This window comes from Thalassophryne amazonica, chromosome 2 (assembly GCF_902500255.1).
Source record: "Thalassophryne amazonica chromosome 2, fThaAma1.1, whole genome shotgun sequence".
Classification (NCBI taxonomy): domain Eukaryota; kingdom Metazoa; phylum Chordata; class Actinopteri; order Batrachoidiformes; family Batrachoididae; genus Thalassophryne; species Thalassophryne amazonica.
The window spans coordinates 36,381,861-36,407,778 of record NC_047104.1 but is presented as its reverse complement, the minus strand read 5'-3'; the positions used below and the strand labels follow the sequence as shown (position 1 = coordinate 36,407,778).

General features: G+C 41.2%; 1 protein-coding gene across 1 annotated transcript; it reads right to left on the bottom strand.

The window, feature by feature from the left end:
- Positions 1–11,250: 11,250 nt before the first annotated feature.
- On the bottom strand, positions 11,251–18,278 carry LOC117523417 (stathmin-4-like). Its single transcript, XM_034184951.1, has 7 exons — positions 18,174–18,278; positions 16,342–16,387; positions 16,142–16,237; positions 15,245–15,450; positions 14,976–15,095; positions 14,840–14,857; positions 11,251–11,500 (listed from the first exon to the last, which is right to left on the bottom strand). The coding sequence occupies exons 2-7, from the start codon at positions 16,352–16,354 to the stop codon at positions 11,492–11,494; spliced, it is 462 nt and encodes a 153-aa protein (XP_034040842.1). The 5' UTR covers positions 16,355–16,387; positions 18,174–18,278; the 3' UTR covers positions 11,251–11,491.
- Between the last annotated feature and the right edge of the window lie 7,640 nt (positions 18,279–25,918).

Here is a 25,918-nt window from a genome sequence, read left to right as displayed (position 1 = left end):
GATGAATTTGTTGCAAAGAAGGTTCTGCTCTGCCCCAAATATCTGAATCTCTTAAAAAAATACAGTAATCACTTTTCAGGTGTAATGTGTGTTACAGACAACAAAAGAGCACTGTATGACAGTGGACGGAAATAAGACACTTTCAGTTGTTTGTTTTTTATTGTTACAAGGAAAACAGCTTTTTCAATACATTGTCAATAATATGTTCCAAATAATTAAAAAAAAAACAAAGAAAAAACATCTGCATTATGTACGCTGTATGTGCCACTGCATTTTCCACCATAAGCATCAGAAATAAACATGATTATTCCAGAGGGCGAAACAGCCACTAAATACTTAACTGTGTTATTTGAATAATAGTGACTGTATGACTCACTTCTTCATTCCGTTTTTTGCTTTTTGTAAAACTGTCTGTGTGCAGACAATTACACAGGTTGTGTTTGCAACATGCTCTTTAAAAGCTTTTGGCAATGTTGCTTTGATTGTTTCACAAGGCAACCACACAGTGAGATCCTTCATGTGTTCACACATAACGTCTACCCACAGTCCAACTGTCCTGATCACCTGACCTTGTGATATTTTAATCCGTGAGCCAAATCAACCATGACAAAGTTTTGTCTTAGTTTGATCAAAGTCATTAGAATTTGATCCAAATCTGGCATTGATGGTGAAGTGTTTGAAATTCTGTGAATCCCTGTATAAAGACGGGAGTCTGCATCACTCTCTAAGATGCAGTCAGCTGCAGGGTGTGGCGGTCCTGTTAGTGGTGGATGCATTTCACACATGATGGTGCGCCCTTTTGAACAGGTGTGATCCTCTGTCCGACATGACTGCCTCACCCTGATCCATCTCATCTTGTTCCTCTGAGGGCAGCAACACATGAATTACACCATTATCAAGAAGTGATGCACTAGGGTTTTCATGACAACACTTTCATGACACCATTAAACTTCCATCAGCCCCACTACCTCCCACTGGTAACAGGATCACTTCTGTGGTCCACAAACCAAGGGAAAACCTGGTACATAATAACAGCTACAATATTAAATCCAGATTAAGATTAAAATACTGCATTGTTGAACATTTTATGTCTGTACTGAAATTATGGCATTTTGAGGTTTATACTGACCAGCAGTCCAAACGCACTTTACATTTTAACTGTTCAGAAAAGGGTAATACATGTTGTTGCTAATTTTAATACTACAGTGATTTGTGTTTCAGACACATGAAATCAGACCTGTTATTCTGGTGACACTGCTGTCAATTATCTTTAAGAAAAGAGCACACACACATATATATATATATATATATATATATATATATATATATATATATATATATATATATATATATATATATATATATATATATATATATATATATATATATATACAAGGTCTATTAGACAAGTATCCGACCTTATTATTTTTTTCAAACACCATATGGATTTGAATCACGTGTGATTACATCAGACATGCTTTCGTGGGCATGCAAGAGTTTTTTTACGCCTGTCAGTTACGTCATTCGCCTGTGGGCAGTCTTTGAGTGAGGAGTGGCCCACCCTTTCGTCGATTTTTTCATTGTTTAGGAATGGCTCAGAGACTGCCGCTTTGTTTGATCAAAATTTTTTCAAAACTGTAAGGCACAACTGAGTGGACACCATTCGATAAATTCAGCTGGTTTTTGGTAAAAATTTTAATGGCTGAGGAGAGATTTTGGTCTGGTAGTGTCGCCGTAAGGACGGCCCACGGCGCCTGATGGTGATCTGCGCTTCGAGGCGGCAGCGTCTCGCCAAGTTTCAAGTTGAAAACTTCCACATTTCAGGCTTTGTTGACCCAGGAAGTCGTCAGAGAACAGAGAACTTTCAGAAGAAGTCGGCATGAGGAGTTTATTCGGACATTCCATTGTTAACGGACATTTTGTAATGAAAGAACGCGCGGGCAGAGTCGCATGTCGGGCCAGACCCGACCGCGGGGGGTCACGACAGGAAAAACACCTCCGTTGGAAACCTTAACGGGCAAGTTGGAACATGCCCAAGCTGTTAAACAATTTCTCAGTTACTCACTTGTTGAAAGCCATCAAAAGCCGCCTGAATTTTACAAATGGTTTTCAACACCGAGGTGTTTTTCCTGTTGCGGCGCACACAGATTCACAGAGTTATATATATATATATATATATATATATATATATATATATATATATATATATATATATATATACATATATATATATATATATATATATATATATATATATATATATATATATATATGTGTGTGTGTGTGTGTGTGTGTGTATATGTATATATATATATATATATATATATATATATATATATATATATATATATATGTGTGTGTGTGTGTATATGTATATATATATATATATATATATATATATATATATATATATATATATATATATATATATATATACGAGGTCTATTAGAAAAGAAACCGACCTTTTTATTTTTTTTATAAAAATATTTGGATTTGAATCACGTGCGATTACATCAGCCAACCTTGAACCCTCGTGCGCATGCGTGAGTTTTTTCACGCCTGTCGGTTACGTCATTCGCCTGTGGGCAGGCTTTGAGTGAGGAGTGGTCCACCCCCCTCGTCGGAATTCCTTTGTCTGACTTCTTCCTGAGAGACTGGCGCTTTGCTTGATCAAAATTTTTTCAGAACCTGTGAGGCAGATCGAAGTGGACACCATTCGAGAAATTCAGCTGGTTTTCGTTGAAAATTTTAACGGCTGATGAGAGATAATGGAGTGTTACTGTCGCCTTAAGGACTTCCCACGGAGCGGGACGTCGCGCTGCGCTCAGAGGCGCCGTCGTCAGCCTGTTTCAAGCTGAAAACCTCCACATTTAAGCCTCTGTTGACCCAGGACGTCGTGAGAGAACAGAGAACTTTCAGAAGAGGTCGGGATCAGCAGTTTATCCGGACATTCCACTGTTAATGGGGATTTTGCAATGAAAGACCTGCGGACGGATTGGCACGTCGGCAGGCAGCCAGCGCGGTGCGCCGCCACAGGAAAAACACCTCTGTCTTGATAACCATTTGTAAAAACCAGGTGGCTTTTGATGGCTTTCATTAGAGTAAGTATCTGAGAAACTGTTTAACAGCTGGACATGTTCCAACTTGTCCTTAAGGCTTTCAACAGAGGTGTTCTTCCTGTGGCGGCGCGCTGCGCCGGCTGCCTGCCAACGCGCCAATCCGTCCGCACGTCTTTCATTACAAAATCTCCTTTAACAGTGGAATGTCCGGATAAACTGCTGATCCCGACCTCTTCTGAAAGTTCTCTGTTCTCTCACAACGTCCTGGGTCAACACAGGCTTAAATTTGGAGGTTTTCAGCTCAAAACAGGCTGACGACGGCGTCTACGAGCGCGGCGCGACATCCCGCTCCATGGGAAGTCTTTAAGGCGACAGTAACACTCCATAATCTCTCATCAGCCGTTAAAATTTTCACCGAAAACCAGCTGAATTTCTCGAATGGTGTCCACTTCGATCTGCCTCATAGGTTCTGAAAAAATTTTGATCAAGCAAAGCGCCAGTCTCTCAGGAAGACGTCAGACAAAGGAATTCCGACGAGGGGGGTGGACCACTCCTCACTCAAAGCCTGCCCACAGGCGAATGACGTAACCGACAGGCGTGAAAAAACTCATGCATGCGCACGAAGGTTCACGGTTGGCTGATGTAATTGCACGTGATTCAAATCCAAATATTTTTATAAAAAAATAAAAAGGTCGGTTTCTTTTCTAATAGACCTCATATATATATATATATATATATATATATATATATATATATATATATATATATATATATATATATATATATATATATATATTTTTTTTTTTTTTTTTTTTTTTTTTTTTTTTTTTTTTGTAATCTCTCTCACTGTGGAAGGAAGTCAGACTCTATTTATTCTGGGTTTTATTTATTTATTGTGATTAATTTGTCATTTAATCATGAATCATCACCTACATGTTTCATTATTATTCAATTTTTTTAACAGTGGTTTTTAACTACAATATAAAATGAAGTTTGCAACTTGATAACTGAGTTGTTTATTTAATGAAATGCAGAGGAGAGAATACATTTTAATTATTGTTATAAAAGGAACATTTGGACATTCTGACTGGTTTTCTGTTTGACACACCGATGAAAAACATCAAATAACCTAATGCTGGATGGTTAAGACCGGAAAAAAAAAATGTTTATGACATTCCTTCTACAGTTAGGAGGGAACATTCTCATAACATTCAAAATGTTGCCTGAATGTTCTGCGAGTAAGAAAACATTTAAAATGTTGACTACAACTACAACCCCAGTTCCAATGAAGTTGGGATGTTGTGTAAAATATAAATTAAAAACAGAATACAATTATTTGAAAATCCTCTTCAACCTATATTCAATTGAATACACCATGAAGACAAGATATTTAATGTTCAAACTGATAAACTTTGTTGTTTTTGTGCAAATATTTGCTCATTTTGAAATGGACGCCTGCAACACATTTCAAAAAAGTTGGGAGGGGGCAACAAAAGAGTAGGAAAGTTGATGAATGCTCAAAGAACACCTAATTGGAAACAGGTGAGTGTCATGATTGGGTATAAAAGGAGCATCCCCAAAAGGCTCAGCCATTCACAAGCAAAGATGGGTCGAGCATCACCACTTTGTGAACAACTGTGTGAAAAAAATAGTCCAACAGTTTAAGAACAATGTTTCTAGATGTTCAATTGCAAAGGAATTTAGGGATTCCATCAACTACAGTCCATAATATAATTCATAGAATCTGGAGAACTTTCTATATGTAAGAGGCAAGGCTGAAAACCAACACTGAATGCCCGTGACCTTTGATCCCTCAGGCGGCACTGCATTAAAAACCGACATCATTGTGTAAAGGATCTTACTGTGTGGGCTCAGGAACACTTCAGAAAACCATTGTCAGTTAACACAGTTCGTTGCTACATCTACAAGTGCAAGTTAAAACTCTACCATGCAAAGTGAAAGACATACATCAACAACATCCAGAAACGCCGCCGCCTTCTCTGGACCCAAGCTCATTTGAAATGGACAGACGCAAAGTGGAAAAGTGTGCTGTGGTCTGATGAGTCCACATTTCAAATTGTTTTTGGAAATCATGGACGTCGTGTCCTCCAGACAAAAGAGGAAAAAGACATCCAGATTGTTCCCAGCGCAAAGTTCAAAAGCCAGCATCTGTGATGGAATGGGGGTGTGTTAGTGCCCATGGCATGGACAACTTACACATCTGTGATGGCACCATCAATGCTGAAAGGTACGTCCAGGTTTTGGAGCAACACATGCTGCCATCCAAGCAACGTTTTTTTCAGGGACGTCCCTGCTTATTTCAGCAAGACAATGCCAAGCCACATTCTGCACGTGTTACAACAGCGTGGCTTTGTAGTAACAGAGCATGGGTACTAGACTGGCCTGCCTGCAGTCCAGACCTGTCGCCCATTTAAAATGTGTGGCACATTATGAAGCGCAAAATACGACAACGGAGACCCCGGACTGTTGAACAAATTAAGTCGCACATCAAGCAAAAATGGGAAAGAATTCCACTCACCAAGCTTCAGCAATTAGTGTCCTCAGTTCCCAAATGCATAATGAGTGTTGTTAGAAGGAAAGATGATGTAACACAGTGGTAAACATATCACTGTCTCAGCTTTTTTGAACCATGTTGCAGGCATCCATTTCAAAATGAGCAAATATTTGCACAAAAACAATAAAGTTTATCAGTTTGAACATTAAATATCTTGTATTTGTGGTGTATTCATTTGAATATAGGTTGAAGAGGATTTGTAAATCATTGAATTCTGTTTTGATTTACATTTTACACAACGTCCCAACTTCATTGAAATTGGGGTTGTAATAGATAAAACAACTGGCTCTATCCCAGTAACAGTATATAACTTGAAATAACGTTAGTTTATGATTTACAGCACAGGCACTGTACAGAAATAAAGGGGTAAAGTGTTACATAGCAGTGCATATTGTCATTTAAATGGGTCATAAGGCCAGTCAGCAAATATTTATACTAATCCCAAATACGCATTTGGTATTGCCCATTCTTTTGACGAGCTATAGGGAAATGCGGGGTTCTCATTTTATGTGGAAAACCTTTTCAACATCATACTTTGGTAGTGTTTTAGAATGTTGTTTAACAATTACCTGTGTTGCTCCTTCTTCAGGTTCTAATCCTGTTCTTAATAAGGGAGTGCGCTGGCAGCCGCAGTTGCCGACTGAGCAGCACTTTCCTTGTCCCCATCCGGATTCCTGGATGAGGCATCAACTTCTTTCTCCCCCATGTGTTGGCTGTGGGCCATCATATGGAGGACAAGAGGGGGTACATGAGGTCATTCATTCGTCAAATTTGTTTGTTCGCAATGTACTCAATCTTAATGATTTGTGCCAGGTATCACAAAAAAAAGGAAAAAGAGAAAACAAACCTTCACGGACACTTGCATGATGGGCTAACAAAATAGATGATATGATCATTTTGACCACCACCAAGTCCTTTTTATAAACAAGCAAATAGACCTTGTACATATACCAAAATGCCTAGGTTATAAACACCTGTTGGTAACTGTAGATCAGTCTTCAAAATATTATATAATGTTATATTAAAATACTAAACTATACTAGAGACTCACTGGCGAATGATACAATGAATCCATACATACAATGAATTGTTACTCACATGCACAAATTAACCATGCAGACACCCAAATTAACCTGAACATTAAACATTGGTAGAGTTATTGGACATTATTTGAGATTAATTAATTAATGTTGCAAAGTAGCCTAAGGTTAACTGTGGGGCAATGCATTGAATGATTGCATTTATGTTTTAATTGCACATGATCCCTTTCAAACTAATTAAATGAGAATATTCACATTTCTGTCGCTGCATGCTTGAGCCAAAGTTTAACCTTCAAACTAGACTTCTTTAGGTGTCACTACAGCCTGAGGAGATGATCCCAGCAGCTCTCGCTGGTGTCAAGTGCCCGGGCCCACTGGGTGTGTCCTGCTCCAGGGACAGTGTCAGATGAGGAGTTTGACTGGGACGGTCCGCCTGACAAATGGGAACTTAAGTGTCAGAATCAGGGAGGACAGAAACCTCCCCCTCTTGTAAATGCCTCAATAAACTTAGAAACATTGTAGAAAAACAAACAACACTAGTTTCTAACCTCAGGAAAGTAGACAACAAGCTACAACCTTACTTTCATCCATATGAGCCGTCCCCTGAGTTGGAAAAATAATATTGACCTGAACGAGCAGGCAGCTGAGGCAGCAGGTGTCCATTTTCCTTTACAGGTATCCAGGAAACAAGAGGCCTTCAGATGAACCTATTCATTGAAGTTTCTATAATGTGCTAATCAAATCTCTTGATGAGGTTTTTGTCTTCCAGATGAAAGAAAAAGATATAGCATTAAAAGCATTAAAGGTGCGTCGAGCACTTTGGTGCTTAGCAATGGAGCAAGCTTATGCACTACAAAAACACAAGACAAGAATTGATGCTTCGTCCCAGTTGGGATGAGGATGAAGAGACCTCTGACAAATGGACACCACAGTGTGTGTGTGTATTGACAGATTGCGAAATAATCATTAATCATTAATCCTTAATCATACGTAATTAATAGATTCCTTGCATGTGAGATTGCATGATGAATGAAATCTGATAAACAATCACTTGAATGATAAACAATCACTTCTCAGCATGTCTATATCTATAATCCTTATACAAATTGCAATGTACCTCTAGATTCCTGTTAAAATCTGTATTGTCATTTACACCGAGGGCAGTGGGAGGAGGATGTGATCCGTCTGGGTCTTCAACCCCACTCTCTGACTTACGGTCATCCTCTGCAGCCCCACTGTCCTTGTCCTGCCCCCACTCGCCTGTTGAACCATCGCACCTGCCACTCCACTTAACAGTAAGAACTACTCTTTATATCCTTTATATTTTTAATGATGACCAAAATTACTAAAAACCACCAGTTAAAACCAGTTTTGGTGGCCCTCATCACACTTGCTGCTTATGAGGGGTTCCTCAACCCAGTTACGAGGCAGACAATGGTCAGTGTTATTGATGATGATGGAAATTATTTTGGTACTGATCAATGTATTTTGTGTATTACTGAGGGAAATACACCTGTGCAGAAGAGAACTGGCAGTGGTGTGGTCACAGCATCGGGGGAGGAGGAGGAGAGGAGTAAGGATGGCATGACTTTGGCTACATACATATTTAGTAAATATGGGGCAGTTTGCAGCCAAGTGTGAAGCGTCCGGGATGAAAATCAGCACCTCCATATCCGAGGCCATGGTTCTCGACCGGAAAAAGGTGCTTTGCCCTCTTCAGGTCGGTGGAGTGTCCTTGCCTCAAGTGGAGGAGTTTAAGTATCTCGGGGTCTTGTTCACGGGTGAGGGACGGATGGAGCGTGAGATCGATAGACGGATCGGTGCAGCATCTGCAGTGATGCGGTCGCTGTATCGGACCGTCGTGGTGAAGAGAGAGCTGAGTAGGGGGGCAAAGCTCTTGATTTACCGATCGATCTACGTTCCGATCCTCACCTATGATCATGGGATTTGGCTCATGACCGAAAGAACGAGATCGCGAGTACAAGCGGCCGAGATGAGTTTCCTCCGCAGGGTGGCTGGGCGCTCCCTTAGAGATAGGGTGAGGAGCTCGGTCACTCGGGAGGAGCTCGGAGTCGAGCCGCTGCTCCTCCATGTCGAAAGGAGTCAGTTGAGGTGGCTCGGGCATCTTTTCCGGATGCCCCCTGGACGCCTCGCTGGAGAGGTGTTCCGGGCACGTCCCACTGGGAGGAGGCCCCGGGGAAGACCCAGGACACGCTGGAGGGACTACATCTCTCGGCTGGCTTGGGAACGCCTTGGGGTTCCCCCGGAGGACCTGGAGGAGGTGTGTGTGGATCGGGAGGTCTGGGCGGCTTTGCTTGAGCTGCTGGATGGACATTTGGACAATAAACTGCATAGAAAAGGAGACTGAGGACCCAGACCAGACCAAGACCATCACCCAGCATGACTCCCCGTCAAATAGTTATGTACAGGCCACACCATCATGCCTGAACATGGACAGTGCTAATTAGCTTAGTCACATTAAAGGTATATTCACTCATGTTTATCATATACAAACTGGATTTTGAATCACTAAAGGTTGAGGACATTAATTTAGCTGCACCAACATCTTTGCATGACATCTTAACAGAACATTAAGGCATATAATGGTTAGTAAAATTTTAATAAGTATCCTCAATCCAGTGTGTAATAAATCATTTTGTGTAATCCTGCACGATGGAATGTTGTTTAATCACCTATTTGTCACTTCACTGTGATTGTACACTCACTGTATATGTCTTAAGTTTACGCCACACAAGTGAAAGAGGGGGCACACTTCTTTTGCTCTGCTGCTCGATTGGCAGAGAGACGGCGGAGGTGTTTGCTCTGTACTTCAATGCTCAAGGTCTTCAGGGTACATACTCTCTCACACACATTGGTGTTGGTAAGTGGTGATGCTTATACTGTGTGCTAAGGAGTGTTTATGTGCCGAGAAGGAGCTGAGGGCCTAGGCACAGTAGAGGTGTTTTATTGTTGACTACAACGTACATGACTTATGCTTGCTTACATCATTTTGTGGTGTTCTGGTTTGAATGAGTGTTTACTTATGCTGGACTGCGGTTGATTATGTCAACATTTTAAAAAACAAATATCCGACCTATCGGTGAAAAATTGTTGTTCCCCCATGACAAAACATTTGATTGTGTCCCAGACTAACTGAAGGCCACGTCTTTGTTGTGGATTTGTTATGCTGGGGCAGGAGTCCTTGGGACAGCTGGGTTGTGTTTTATGTTTGCTTGCATGTCCGTTGGGAGTCTCTCCAGATATATCTGTTAATGTGCTTCAACTGCACTTAAATCCTTCTCTCTGTATAGTATATCGATTCCTGGTGGTCCTTGCTTGCCGGTCTCATTTCTTCCTGACATCATAACAAAAATTCCATAACAATTATTTGTTGGCTGGTTTACAGATTTTTATGAAAGCAGATACTGAACGTGGATGTATTGTGTTGACCCAAGTGTCCAGCCAGGCTGTCATATTCTTGAGTATTGTTGGACAAAAACTTTCAATTCTTCGTCAACAATTCAAATCTAAAGCACATATCTTTACTATAAAAAAAGACACTGTCTCACATAATTGTTTGAGTCTGTTGGTTTACCGATCCTTTACCGCATTATCTACTTTAATGAATGCTGCAGTCTTTTTCCACGTTTTTGCACGTTTTTGCACATTTTTCCTGTTTATATGCATTTCCGTATTTGTAGCATACAAAACATGTAAAGTTCTTTTGCCGAGATATCCGGTGCTGTAATAATTTCAGACAGACTTCACCATTAACCAGGCCAGGAGCAGGGCCAAAGTGGGAAAACACTCATAAGAAAGAACGTCACACTCACTTCTCATAGAAAACACAACATTTTGAGTCATCCTTGCAATTTTATGTCATTGATACAAAACAAAAGATGTGTCACATGGTAACAAAATATGTCACTTATGCCATAAAGGTGGATAAACAATTTGAGTCGCTCCTTTATTTGCAACCTCTGGCCACAGATTTTATGGGATGGCTCGGGTACAGAGGCAGCAGGTGGTAAACTAAAAGTCACAAAAACAAATAAGTAAATATGGGTCAGAACCTGAAAGTGTTCTGAGAACTGGGACAATATGGTGGAACATCCAACTCGCTGCCCTCAGCCCAACTCACTTTATGCATCTCTGGTCGAAACATTTGCCAAATCAGATGAAGTTTCACACTGTTGCCAAAAGGTGGCAGCAATATGAAAGCCCCAGTTATCCTTTGATGCAATGAGTATCTTATATTGGTTTAAAGTGTCCAGCAGGTGGCACTGCAACCAGGTTCCTCCAGAAGAATCCATGAAATCTGTTGAAGGATTTGATTTCTGATCGTTTTTGCTGCTCAAACAGAAAATTAGGCCACATTTTCTGAGTGTTGCTTCAGTCACACAAAATGTCCTTTGGGTAGTTCAGGTTCTAGTCCAGATTCTGTCAGGTCCATCTCCAGTTTGGTTCCTTAATCGAAGCATCTGCCAGACCTGTGAAGACACCTCGCCTACATTATGTACATTGTCATACATGTTTAATCACATTGGCACTGTTGGCAAGAAAAAAAAAAAAACCTCTTGTGAATCACTGAATGTCCTGATGTTTTCGAAAAAGTTCATCTGTTGGAATAGAGTCCCGTTGAACAATGGAGGTCACACAGTCAGACTCTGTCCTCCACATCATCTTTTTCTCCTTCTTTAGCTCATTTGTAGAAACATGTCAGTCCTTCCACTCAGAGCGGCGCCAGGTTTCCAGCACATCAGTGCCTTCCAAAAATGGCTTCCAAATGAAGTTCAGCTTGTGTTGTGATCAGGCCATCAGGACACCTGGAGAAAGATGGACTGGAGTTACTACTCGTGTTAACATATAATAAAACACTAACCCCTGCAAGGTTGTGGTTGTGGGAAGTCCGGATCGGGCACTAGCATGATGGTTCCAAGTGAAGTTGATTCTTATAAAATGTCTTAAGTACAGATGCTGAACTGGGGTTGAAGGTGATTGTTCAGGAAAGTGCTAAGTTTTGGGGTTGGAGATATTGACAAGGTACTGACTTTTAATTAGGGATGCACTGATACCACTTTTTTCCAAACTGAGTGCAAGTACGAGTACATACATTTGGGTACTCATCGATACCGAGTACTGATACGAATACTTAATGATACCATTACAGTTTTATGGTGACTTTGAAAACATGTTTTATTCATCAGTTGTTCCTTACTTTTTAACTGTAACTGCTACCAGTATCATTAGCTTTGTTTTTATTTACAAACATTTCACTTTAATTATGTAACATCACTTTTTCACTTTAACAAATTGTCCTTTAACATTAACCGTGTGTTTCTTAATAACATGACACTGACAGACATCTCACCAAAATGTAACCTGTGGACTTCAGCACAACAAAATGTACAACACCAAGAACCGAACTGAAACTGTCCATCAATAACTTTACTTATGTCTGTGAGGACTAAAAGCTTTTTTGAAAATGTGAGGGGCAGATTCTTTTTGATGAGAAGAAGCTTCTCTGCATTTTCAGCTGTGAGCCTGTTTCTGTTTTCATCTACAATGTGTGACACTGAGCTAAACAGCCTTTCACTTTCCACACTATCTTTTTTATTTTTAATTAAATCCCTCAGGATTGAGGGAAAGATGAATTCAGCAATGTACAGAGACATCCTGAATGAAAACCTGCTCCATAGCGCTCTTGATCTCAGACTGGGGTGACAGCTCATCTTTCAGCAGGACAATGGCCCTAAGCACACAGGCAAGATATCAAAGGAGTGGCCTCAGGACAACTCTCTGAATGTCCTTGAGTGTCCCAGCCAGAGCCAAGACCTGAATCCGATTGAACATTTGTGGAGAGATCTGAAAATGTCTGTGCACCGGTGCTCCCCATCCAACCTGATGGAGCTTAAGAGGTGCTGCAAAGAGGAATGGGCAAAACTGCCCAATGATACGTGCACCAAGCTTGTGGCATCATATTCAAGAAGACTTGAGGCTGTAATTGCTGCCAAAGGTGCATCAAGAAAGTACTGAGCAAAGGCTTTGAATTCTTGTATACGAGTGTTTTCTTAGTTTTTTATTTGTAACTTTGCAAAAATTTTTAAAAGAAAAAAATCATGTCATTATGGGGTGTTGTGAGTAGAATTTTGAGGGGAAAACATAATTTACTCCATTTTGGAATAAGACTGAAACAAAAAATGTGAAGCGTTGTGAATACTTTCCGCATGCACCGTATTTTCATAACGCTTCGTCAAATTGCACAATTTTGAATGCAAAGAAAGCCTGACTACTGTTGCTGCATGAAGCAAAGATACATGTGTAAAGGCCCGGTCCCACTGGCGTTTAGGAGGATTTGCATATGGATTGCTCACAAAATTGGCTCATATTCGCTTAACATCCACAATATGCGTGAAACATGCTTGTATGAGTCGGCCAACACCCGCACACATCCGCAATTATCAGCAGAGGCACGCTTTTCCATTGCCAGGATTTTTGAGCTGCACAAAATTTTGGCTGCGGATGACATCCGCCTTACATACTGCATAAATACTCAATACATACGCAATGCATACTCAATCTATGCGCTGTATATTCGCCGTCATCTGCTGATATCCGCAACTGACAGGGATTTGCAGCTTGGCAGTGGACTGGGACAGTGTGTAAAATGGATATTTTGCGTGCCCATCATGTCCACATCATGAACTAAAATAAGTTGTAGTGACTGCATACAGACTGGCCACGAATAAAGCATTTTTATTACGTCTGCTTTGCATCTGATTTGTGGCGGATGCAAATTAGATGCGCTGTGTTCACAGCTGGACGCCGTTCTTTGTTCTACCGGGCTGCCATGCACTCTGCGCTGGATGCTGTGTATATAAAATAATTATTTCATGGCAGATTAATCATTTTATTCTGCAAATTGGCTGTTGAAAACGGCTCTATTCACCTTCTGAATCACAGAGGAAGCTGCAGCTGGAGCCGTTCGCACGAGTGCGTCTAAAAAAGGTAATTATATGACTTGTGTTACATTGTCAAGGCTTGATAAAACAGTTGCGTGTTTTTTCCTTCTTGTGTGCAGCTATTAAAGCATTTATTTTTATGTTTATAACAGATTTAACTTTTTATAATCCTTCAGATGAGCTGCGCTCTGATGCGATCCGCTGACGTCTCCACTCGCTTTGTTCACTGCTTGTTTACTCCACTTGAGCTGAATGTCATGTTCGAGATTAGATCGCGCCACATAGCACGACATTTGTGCGTGAAAGATTTTTTGAACATTTCAAAATTCTCTGTGCGTAATAGCACGCACCGGCGCCCCTCTGGCGTCCTGTCAGCACCTGTTAAAGACGAGTTTACTCTCCAGCACGACACATCACGACCTGTGTTGTGAGGAAAAGGCAGGCTCGTGTCAGTGCACTTTAATCAACTTGTCCAAGTCCAGCTATTGCTCCAGAGGCTGTATTGTTGGTGTGAATAGTGATGCCGACGGCCCGAGTGCGCTTCTTTTATGACCGCAATGCAGATGCCGTGCACACGCAACACGAGCGCAATGTATTCATAATACACCCGTAATACTGCGTGATAATTGCAGTGCGTCGGATCCGTTTCCTCACTAAATGCGTTATATAACAGTGATTGTTCATCACATATTCGCTATACATTATTAATATATCTGTAATTCATACTGGGACATTTGTCATTTTTGGCCATTTTTGTTGCGGATGACAACGAATGCCCGTAATTTGTGTACTCAATTTATGCGTAATTAATCCTCTCCCCAGTGGGACAGGGCCCTTAAGCTCATGTGGAAGACTTCAGTTTAGGTTTGTTTTTGTTCATTTGACATGTTAATGTTAGTAATTTAACAGTACCTGACTAGTGTTAACTAATAGTTTCCTAAAAATAGGCTTATTTAATCTTAATAAACTTATTGCCATTTATCAGGTTCTGTTGTGTTTTATTACATTTTTTGACAAATGATACATTTGTAAGATAAAAGCAGTTTTAGTTTCCATGAGAAATCATCTTGTGTGTGTGTGTGTGTGTGTGTGTGTGTGTGTGTGTGTGTGTGTGTGTGTGTGTGTGTGTGTGTGTGTGTGTGTGTGTGTGTGTGTGTGTGTGTGTGTGTCTTGTGAGAAGCTTCTGCTGCTCGTCAGGCTCACCTCCACACAGTGCTTTTCCTGAAAGACAAAAAACAAACCCCTCCATTCAGTATTTTATTCTGTCCAATAGATCTCTGCAGTGTCAGTCAACATGGCAGTGGTGGTGCTGTTGAGGCATTAAATCATATATCTTCACCTTCTCCTGCTGTTCCTTTCTTGCATCCACACGGTGTTCTTTCAGTAAAGCTTTCTGGGCGACTTCGCGTTCATGCTCTCTGCGCTCGGCCAGGTGCTTCAGAAGTTCTGCTTCTTGACACTAGAAGGAGACAGAGAGTTAAAGGTTTTGTGGGTTTGTGTTCTGGGTTCTGCAAAGTTTGGTCAATGAGTATCTTTCTAACTGCTCTCAACAAGGACATATTAAATTCTTAATATTAAACCTTCTAAACAAACACTCAGTCTTCTGACCTTCCTCCTTTCCTGAGCAGCATCCAGTTTTTTCTGGATCTCTTCCAGTGATGGTTTAGGACGAGGGGGTGTAGTTGCCCTCAGCTCAGGCCCACCATCAAAGGTTGGCGGCTTTAGGATGACCTCAAAGGCCTGACCGCTTGCTCGCTTGTTGAGCTCAATGATCTCCATGTCGCGGATGCTGCACAGGTTCAAGTCCACCACGCCTGCAGTGGGAAAACCACAGTAAGACATTACCCCAACAGAAATGCACATGGACGCAACATACAGTATGAGTTTAACAACAAATTACTTTAAGAACCCTATAAATCATGTGGTATAACTGGAGACAATTATATTTGATTGACAGACACACAACCTTAAACCAAACGTAGTTACAACATACAAAATATGTTGGTCTGTTAGCATGATTATTCAACAAATGGTGGTTACTTTGGTGGACATCAGACCAAGGCTTTGAAAATGAAAGAAACAAACAAACTCATTTCAAGACTCATGTAACGTCAGTCACACCTGCTCAGAATTTCCATCATGCATGCAATGATAAGATTATTCCCTGCACGAATCTCAGAAGTGTGGAGTGGCAGAGAAAAGGTTGTTCTTAACATTAAAATGTGAAATTCCAGCTGTTTTACCATTAAGGTACATGGTACCTTAATGGTACCATGTACCATGTGAGGGAAGCCATTAAGGTACATGGTACCTTAATGGCTTCCCTCACCTATCTCCTTGTGCATTTACACAATTTTTAAGAACCACTTACTTACATACACTGTACATCGACAACATGGCAAAAAAGGGGTGCCTTTGTTGTCCAAATACTTGTGGATCTGACAGCATTTTTTTAAAGAGTCTTCAATGAGAGATGGCCATTGGTGATAAAACACAGTTGCTGACCTTCTTTTGTGTCCACTGCTGTGTCGATGGGCTTGGGCAGGAAGCAGGAACAGAACAAAGACACCAGGGGGAGCTCTCGCATCTTTTCTCTGTATACTAGAAATTCGAAAAAGAAGAGGAGGAGGGGAGAAACTGAGCCAAAAATCATGGCTGACTTATTCAGAGGAACCTGTCAATCAGTTAGTAATAATCCATCGTACCTGCTGGAATCATTCTGGTGTTGTCTCTGTGAGGTAGAGTCTGTTCCTGAGGGACACACAGAAGAACAGAAACATTAACTTGAATGTCACATGACGGGTCAACAAGCAGTCTGGTGAAAAGATTTGTTGACAAAGCAGTTATTGTGTTTTCACCGGGGAGCTAATCGTTGCTTTCATGGTCAAAGCACTTTACAGTGATGTCTCACATTCGCCCATTCACACACCGATGTCAGGGTGCTGCTATACAAGGTGCTCACTACCCACCGGGAGCAATTTTGGGATTAAGAACCTTATCTTAGAACCCAAATTGTTATTCCAGTCTGATGGAGATTTGAGCCGAGAATCCTCTGGTTACAAGTTCACCGCTTTAACTTGACCGTCACTGTTAAGAATGAAATTATTCTATAAACTACAGCAAAATGTTTTGGAGTATTTTATTCTCAAATAGATCATGATGTTAAAAATAACAGAATCATGTGACACAGCTGGACACTTTCTTCTCTCATCTGAAAGGACAGCTGTGATTGGATGATGACGATGATACAGATGGGTGTGTTTAAAATGGTTGAAAACTATGCTTGCAGATTCCTCGCGAAAATATTTTGTCTCCCTTCAGCAAATCTACGCAAACCCAAACATTGGGGAAATTTGACTTTGAAATGTTCCAACCTAAATGCTCATGTCAGCGGTGAATTGATTTTTATCATCAGTGAACCTGCAGAGGACAACTGGGCAAGCTGACCTGAACCTGGACTTGTCTAGCCTGGTACAGCTGGACTCATTTTTCAAATCTGCAAGTGCAATGTTTTAAACTTATTTCATAAAAAGGATTTTCTTTTGTACCATGATAATTGTGTTCTTTAGTATTCAAATAATCACAGTCTTGTAAATGACCAAAATTTGCCTTTTCTGGAAACAATTTAGGATTTTGACCAATCAACCCTGTGATAGACTGATGACTTTTTCAGGATGTACCCCTCGTCTCAACCCAATGATCGCTGAGATACAACCGACCACCCCCCCACCCCCACCCGCCCGGGGGAACCCTTAACAGGAATAAGCAGGTTTAGAAATTAATGGATGGATGTAATACTGTTGTAACTATTATTTATTTAGTTAAATCGTGCTGCAGAGACTTGTTTTTAGGTTAAGAATTTGGCACATTTTTTGCAAAGATTTTTGTGAAAGGTAGCCTGTATCTTTACTCTTAACTGGATGCCAAAAGTGGATTTTGACTTTTAAGAATCACTAATTTGACCATCAGTGTTTACTCATTAAAATAAAGTAGAAATTTCCCTCACAAACAGAAAAAAAACCCTACAGCAGAAACAAAACAGATATTTTTTGTGATATAATATACCCACACAACAACAACCAGCCTTTAAACAAAGAGGAAATTTAAAGGAAGAAGCTGCAAGAAAAATTCTGCATTTGTGCATGAATGACTTTTAGCCAGAAGAGTTCATGTGTAAAATAAACAAAGGTTTATTTTATGTCCAAACTGACATTTTCAAACAGTAGGAGAGAACAAAAGCTTTTAGAGCATTTGTTCTTTGTTCAACATCAAATTTGCACACAGTGACTGAAGTGTGCATGCATGTGCATGAGGAAAGCAATGATGTCATTGTTATCAGCGGAGAGCGTCGTGTTCTGCAGAACTGACGCGTTCAAACAGCAACCCGTGAAAATACAGCAACTCAACAATGCAACAAAACATCAACACAAAGCATGTTAAAAGTATTAAATGGAGCCTGCGCATGCAGCCGCCGGGTAGAAAACTGCAAACGTTAAAACAGGAAAAACTGTGTATGTGTGTATGTGCAGTAACTCACCCTGCAGTGATGCTCTGGAGCGTCTGTGTGCACAATGAAGATTGCAGCTCAGCAGCATCAGCACCACACAGCAGCATGACATCACCCAGCAGCAATCCCATTGGCTGGAAGAGACACCGCGCTCTGATTGGTCCATGAGAAGGAGGAGTCATCAAAAAGGATTTCAGCACCTCGTGTTACTATCTGTCAGAAAAGCTTCTGCAGAAATTCTGTGGAGCTTGATATAATTTTTTAAGTTAAAAAAAAATTTGGTTTAAAGATGTTACAGGAAAAAAAAATGTATTCCAAAACCACAAGAGCACTCAGAGAGTGCAAACCTGTGCCAAGACAAAGCAATAAACTTCAAATTATTAGCATCTGACACACTTGTAGTTCTGTTTATTCCAACACAGAAACTGGATTAACATCATGAGTGGATCCAAAACCACATCGGCGCCACATTTCCCTGAACAGATTTATGACAGCTAATCAGTGGATCTGTGTTTGGGAAATTGATCATTATGTAAGAGAGAGAGAGAAAAAAAAAACTGCATCTGGATCAAAAGCAAAATTGAATGCATTGCTTTTCTTTATGTATTTGCTTAATTCCACTGACTTTTTTCTGTCTCAAGATGCTGCAGAAACACACAGCCACATTATGACGAATGATGTCATCTCTGGCCAATCAGCGAGTGTTAATACACAACAATTTAGTAAATTGTAAATTTAGTAAATTTTCTGATTGTTTCACTGACGTTACATTTTAAACTTAAAACAACACAGTTACTAATCCACACAACCCCACGGGAAACATTTTGTACCTTTCTCTTCATCTTTTTCAACCAGCTGTACCGAATGAGAAACCAAAGGAAAATTGACAAATTCTCTGCAAATTAATAAATTACTATTAAGGATATTAAGCAGTATTGTGTTTGCTATTTTTAAATTTTATTTTAGATTTAGACTGTTATTTTTTTGTTAGTATGTGAATCACACATCCATTAATTTACATTAAAAAACATTCATTTATGGCCCTTCAAAGAGAAAGAAACTGGGCACCTCTGCTCCCAACATGTGGGTAGTTTTGAAGGTGTACGGCTCTTGAAATGAGTTGTTTGTCAGTTTCTTTCATTTCCAAAGCCAAGGTCTGGTAGCCAGCAAGGCCTTTGCTGCTTTATGAGGTCATACCCTGGACTTTGATCTTGAGTTCAAAATGCAAGTGTTTCAAATATGTATGATTAAAAATGAGTTTGACTGTTTAAGATGTTTCAGCAAGACATGTATGAGAATGTAATGTTAAAGTACTTGGATCTGGTCTTATCCGGTTTGTTGGCAGGGAAGTGTCAGCTCTAAATTTAAAGCTGAGTGAAGTCTGAGTCACAGAACGCCTCCACGTGCTGACTGTAGGCCATCTATGAAATTACAGAATCCCTGCCAACCAATCTGTGTGGGAAAAGCACATTTAAAGTGTGTCAGTAAAGAAAGCACCAGCATTTAGCACTGCCACTGCATGGGGTTTGAACCCAGTCCTCATTCTTGTGTGAGTTCTGTCCAGATTTTGTGTTTTGACTGTTCAAGTCTGATTTAAAGTATTTTTAAAACTTAATAAAAAGTCTATGGTTAGTGTAGAACAATTTAAACCATTTATATACAGATTTAGTCCATATTAATCATCCATAATCTGATTTAATCTAGTTTAAGAAATGTTCAGTGTGATTTGAAGCACCTTAAATGCATTAAAATCGGTTAACAAAGAACAAAAATCCATCACAATGAGATGCCAAAACAAATTGTAAAAAGATACTATTTTCTGTGATATTGTGAAACTGAAAGAAGCCTCAAACTGACAGGATGGACTACAATTCCCATCATGCACTGGATGAGAACACAGTGTTCTCACATTGAGGCAGATGATGTAATGCAGCTGCAGTGTGTGTGTGTGTGTGTGTGTGTGTGTGTGTGTGTGTGTGTGTGTGTGTGTGTGTGTGTGTGTGTGTGTGTGTGTGTGTGTGTGTGTGTGAGTGAGTGAGAGAGAGTAAGTGAGTCCACGTCTCAAGATGCTGCAGAAACACACAGCCACATTATGACGAATGATGTCATCTCTGGCCAATCAGCTGTGACCTCTGAGAAATGGGAGTTGGCCCAGGATTCAGGAGAAATCCCAGCAGCAGGATGCGAGTGTTTACAGATGTGATGTCATTAAACACGTTTCAGAAGTGCTCGTACAGTGCTTCATGTATGTGAGCTGAGATTTTGAAATTCCGTTTTGATCTAATGATAATTTGCGTTTGAGTAGCAGCGCTGTCGTGACATCCCTCTGTAGCAACACACTGGTCTGCACCCTTGTAGTTTTGGAGCCGTCTGAACCACATGGGGAGGTTTCCACAGACTGGGGATGACCTGGATGCATTAATAATATCTGACCCACAATGCAGGAAATTGGGGTGCAGTGTCTTGCTCATGGAGACAACGACACCCAGACATGAATGGCCCACAGACTTAATGACACTCATAATGTGGACACTTGGGGCACTTCACACATCTGTCAGGGAGAACTCATCCAAAAATCCACTGCAGACAAGTATAGAAACTGCAGTAATGATCTCTTTTGTGGAACACATTAACCTCGTTGAGATTCTCTCCTCCTGAGGGTACCTGTGGATACCACACCATCTTTCTTTTTAAAACTTAAGTTGTCGCTAAGATGGGACATCTTAAAGACCAACAAGAAGTCTAGTTTCTGTCAAAATTTCCCATCCAACATGAAGAGAACAGTCAGTCTCCCCTCCACTCCTCGTACATTCTATCAAGCATAGGCCACGGCAATCACCAGGATGTCCATCAATCATCAACTGTCACACCCATCCCTGACAGCAAGACGCCATCCATAACTCCATGAATGTTCCCCCAAGACAGCTCCTCTACCTGAGGGCCCCCTCATGCATCACACGTAAGCACCAGGAAGTACAAAGATGGAAAACCATCAATCCAAAACCCCACCCAACATATCCTACCACACACTAAACCCCACCCACTGTATCCTGCCACTACAAAACCACTCTGCAACCTCACTCAGCATATCCTGCCACTCACCAAACCCCATCCACCATATTCTACCACTCAACAAAAACCTTTCACAATATCCTTTTACTCAATAAACTCCACCCAGGATAATAATAATAATTTCCTTTATTTGTAATTCTACATATGTACAACAAAATTTGTCCTCTGCATTTAACCAATCCTAATTACAGTTAGGCACAATCCAACCACTAGGAGCAGTGAGCAGCCACAGACCGCAACTCAGGGACCAACTCAAAATGTAGAGACGCTGCGCTGCACAAGAGCAGAGAAAGGAGAAGATCCTATATATCCTACCAATCAACAAACCCCACCCATCATATCCTACCACTCAACAAAGCTCACCCATTGTATCCTGCTACTTCAAAACCACTGCACAACTCCACTCAAAATATCCTACCACTCAACAAAACCCACTCACCATATCCTATGACTCAACAAAACCCACTCACCGTATCCTACCACTCAACAAAGATCACCCATTGTATCCTGCCACTTCAAAACCACTGCACAATCCCACTCACCATATCCTACCACTCAACAAAACCCACTCACCCTAACCTACCACTCAACAAAAACCCACTTACCATATCCTACCACTCAACAAAATGCACTCACCGTATCCTGCCACTCAACAAAAGTCACCCATTGTATCCTGACACTTCAAAACCATGGCACAACCCCACTCACCATATCCTACCACTCAACAAAACCCACTCACCATATCCTACCACTCAACAAAACCCACTCACCATATCCTACCACTCAACAAAGCTCACCCATTGTATCCTGCAACTTCAAAACCACTGCACAAACCCACTCATCATATCCTACCACTCAACAAAACTCACTCACCCTATCCTACCACTCAATAAAACCCACTCACCCTATCCTACCACTCAACAAACCCACTTACCATATCCTACCACTCAACAAAACGCACTCACCGTATCCTGCCACTCAACAAAGGTCACCCATTGTATCCTGCCACTTCAAAACCATGGCACAACCCCATTCACCATATCCTCCCACTCAACAAAACCCACTCACTGTATCCTACGACTCAACAAAACCCACTCATCATATCCTACCACTCAACAAAGCTCACCCATTGTATCCTGCCACTTCAAAACCACTGCACAACCCCACTCACCATATCCAACCACTCAACAAAACCCACTCACCCTATCCTACACTCAACAAAACCTCACTCACCCTATCCTACCACTCAATAAAATCCACTCACCCTACCACTCACCAAAACCCACTCACCCTAACCTACCACTCAACAAAACCCCACTCACCCTATTCTACCACTCAACAAAACCCCACTCACCCTATTCTACCACTCAACAAAGCTCACCCATTGTATCCTGCCACTTCAAAACTACGGCGCAACCCCACTCACCGTATCCTACCACCAAAACCACGGCACAACCCCACTCACCGTATCCTACCACTCAACAAAACCCCACTCACCATATCCTACCACTCAACAAAACCCCACTCACTGTATCCTACCACTGGACAACCAGCACTGGTGCACATCCAGCACTCCATCCCCCAGCTGTCCCAGGTTTTCCTTTACTTGACCCTTCACACAGGTGTGATTCATGCCATTAAAATTTCAGAGCAGGTGTGCTGGACAAACACCACTATGGTAAACCAGAGCATGTTTCTGTGTATTGATCCACCCAAGTGTGAAAATTGTGTCTTCGCCCACCCAACCCCCCATGATCTACTTTGTGAGGATACATGCATTTTAATTTTTAAATTTCATTTTAAAAGAATGTTTATTTAAATAATTAGCAGGTTTTCTTTCTTTTTTTTTTTTTTGGTTTTTGGTGGTGTGTTCAAGTTGAGTGTTGCTACGACACTTCAGCACCACACCAGAGACTGGGTTGGATTTTGTTCTGTTTTTACAGTAGCTGCAGTGATAATGCAGATCTTATGACTCAGAAAGTACAACCTGATTTGCTCCAGGACATGCAAACATTATTTTTTAAGTGATGGCATCACAGAGTTGAGCTCAGTGCAGTGACCTCATCGTTCAAACTCAGATGATGTCATTACTTCCAGTTAGTGGCTTTTCCTTGATAACACATGCAGCACCTCAAGTGTTTTTAAAGCAGCTATTGTATTTAATTTTTGTTTACCAGATTAAATTTTATATATATATATATATATATATATATATATATATATATATATATATATGTATGTGTGTGTGTGTGTGTGTGTGTGTGTGTGTGTGTTTTAGAATTACCCAGGATTCACAGTGTTCCCAATGTAAATATAACTTCAAGTCTGTTTCGTCTAACCATTCTCTCTGGGGTCATGAAATTACAACTGATGTCCTTTACAGAAGAAAATAAGTCGCAGACCAAATGGTCCCCCTAAAAATCGGCCCGCCTGCCTTCGCTGCGCATGCGTCATTTTGGACCACAGCAGCACGTCTGAGACGGACTCTCTACACCCAAAACAATCAAATGGATTAATGGGATTATTCACCATCAGATGACAAGGTAAAACCTCTTAAATCATTCTAAAATCAGTTTTAAGCAGAAACTCTGTGAAACTCCATGATCCTTTGAAATGCCCGATGCGCAGTGAACGCCACCAGCTAGCAGCTCGTGTAGCCGCGGCGCTCTAATTACTTCCTCCGTCTTTTATGATGAAATAACGTTGAATTTATGTGGAAATGTTTGTTGTACAAAAGCTTCAGATATCTGTTGCTGAGACAGATGATGACTGGAGTGCAATTTGAAGCAGAAACAAGGTGATAATCCGTGAACCGCAGCTAATGTCGCATGTGCAGTGAAGGCAGGGCGGACCAATTTTTAGGGGGGACTGTTCGGTCAGTGACACCGGTCTTCCCCTTGATGAGGTCTCTGGACCATGTGGAGGGGACCTGACACGTGACACTTTGGCAGGTTGTTTGCCCACTTGGAAGAGTTTTCGACAGACAAGTTCTGAAATTGTTTTGCTCTCTTTTTTTTTTGTCTTGTGCAACTCGGGGGGGGGGGGGGGGGGGGGGGGGGAGGGGGTTTGAATAAAATCCAATATGAACTTGAAAGAAAAAAAAAGCTCTTTGGCATACCAATGCCACAATAAAAGACTGTCAAAAGCAGGAAAGTTCTCAGTTGCCAGGCAACACTGCAAAACCCTTTGATTCGGACCAGTTTGCCAGATCAAGTATGCTGTGACCTTTGGAGTGTATAAATGCACCACAGCTCCAAAAAGGTGATCTCTAAATTTTCTGTTCATTTTACCTGTATACACAACTCACTTGACTGATCCACTTATCTGTTGAAGATACAATACACACGAGTAAAATTCAATTCAATTCCATTTCAATTTACATAATTTACTTATATTGTACCAAATCACAACACAAGTCACCTCAAGGTGCTTTATAAGGGTAAGGTCTAAACATACCACCCCCCCCCCCCTGAGCAAGCACATAGGCAACAGTGGTCAGGAAAAACTCCCTCTGGAAGAAACCTCAAGGAAACCAGACTCAGAGGGGTGAGCTTCTGCTTAGGCCATTCTAGCAGTTGCAGAGATCAAATAAATGAGTAAACTGTAAAACATAAAATGAAGACCAATAATCACCAGTTGGCAGTAATTCATTCATTCGTCTTCTAAATTTTGGATATAGATTGTTGGTGCCAGTGCTTGTCTCCAGATTCCATAGTACATAAATCCATTTTCTATACCTGTGTACTCCAATTAAGGGACACTGTGGGCTGGAGTCTGTTTCAGCAGTCATAGGGCTTGAGGCAGGGTACACCATGGACAGGACACTAGTCTATGACAGGGCACATTGCAGAGTGTGAAATGAATAACAATCTGTAACTACCCCTGGATGGGACACCAGTCTAATTCAGGTTACTTCCCCAGCCACGGTCAGTACCCATTTTTTTACAGCTGGGTGGACTGAGACAATGCAGATAAAGTGCAAGGACACAGATAGGAAGGATGACCGGGATTCAAACCCAGGTGTAGTACATATTGGCAGGCCAGCTCCTTATCCAGTCATCTACCTCAATGGCAGAAGGACGTCCACCCTATATAGGCCCCGAGGGACATTGGCACTGGCGCTTATCTCCAGAGGCCAGAGTTTAGCACATCTACCCCTGGATGGGACACAGGTTACTTCCCCAGCCAAGGCTGGTACCCATTAACACCTGGGTGGACAAAATCACTGTAGATGAAGTGCCTTGTCCAAAGAAACAGACAGAGGCACAAGAAGTATTCAAACTCATCTATTGATTGGTATCCTTCCTCCACTGAGCTACCTATCACCTAATAGGTTCTATAATTCTTGCTGAGTGAGTTAGTCTTTTGTAGTATCACTGTTTATTAGACCTACGGACGATAATCTGTATAGCTGGGTTTTAATACTGCTCATGCTCCCTGTCGGTGTCCTTGGACAAGATCCTTAATGTGCATTGTCTCTGGAATACACCGGCCTTAGCAGGGCAAGGTAACCTGTGTTGGACTGATGTCCGTCCAAGGTGGAGTCGTAGCCTCTTATATGCTTCATGCTACAGAATCTGGAGATAAGCTCCAGCACCAGCAGGATTCAGGACCTACACAGGACTTACATTTCAACTTTGCTGACCTGATTTGGCTGTGATTACAGTCAAATTAAAGATGACAGTTTGCATTTTGCATTTTTA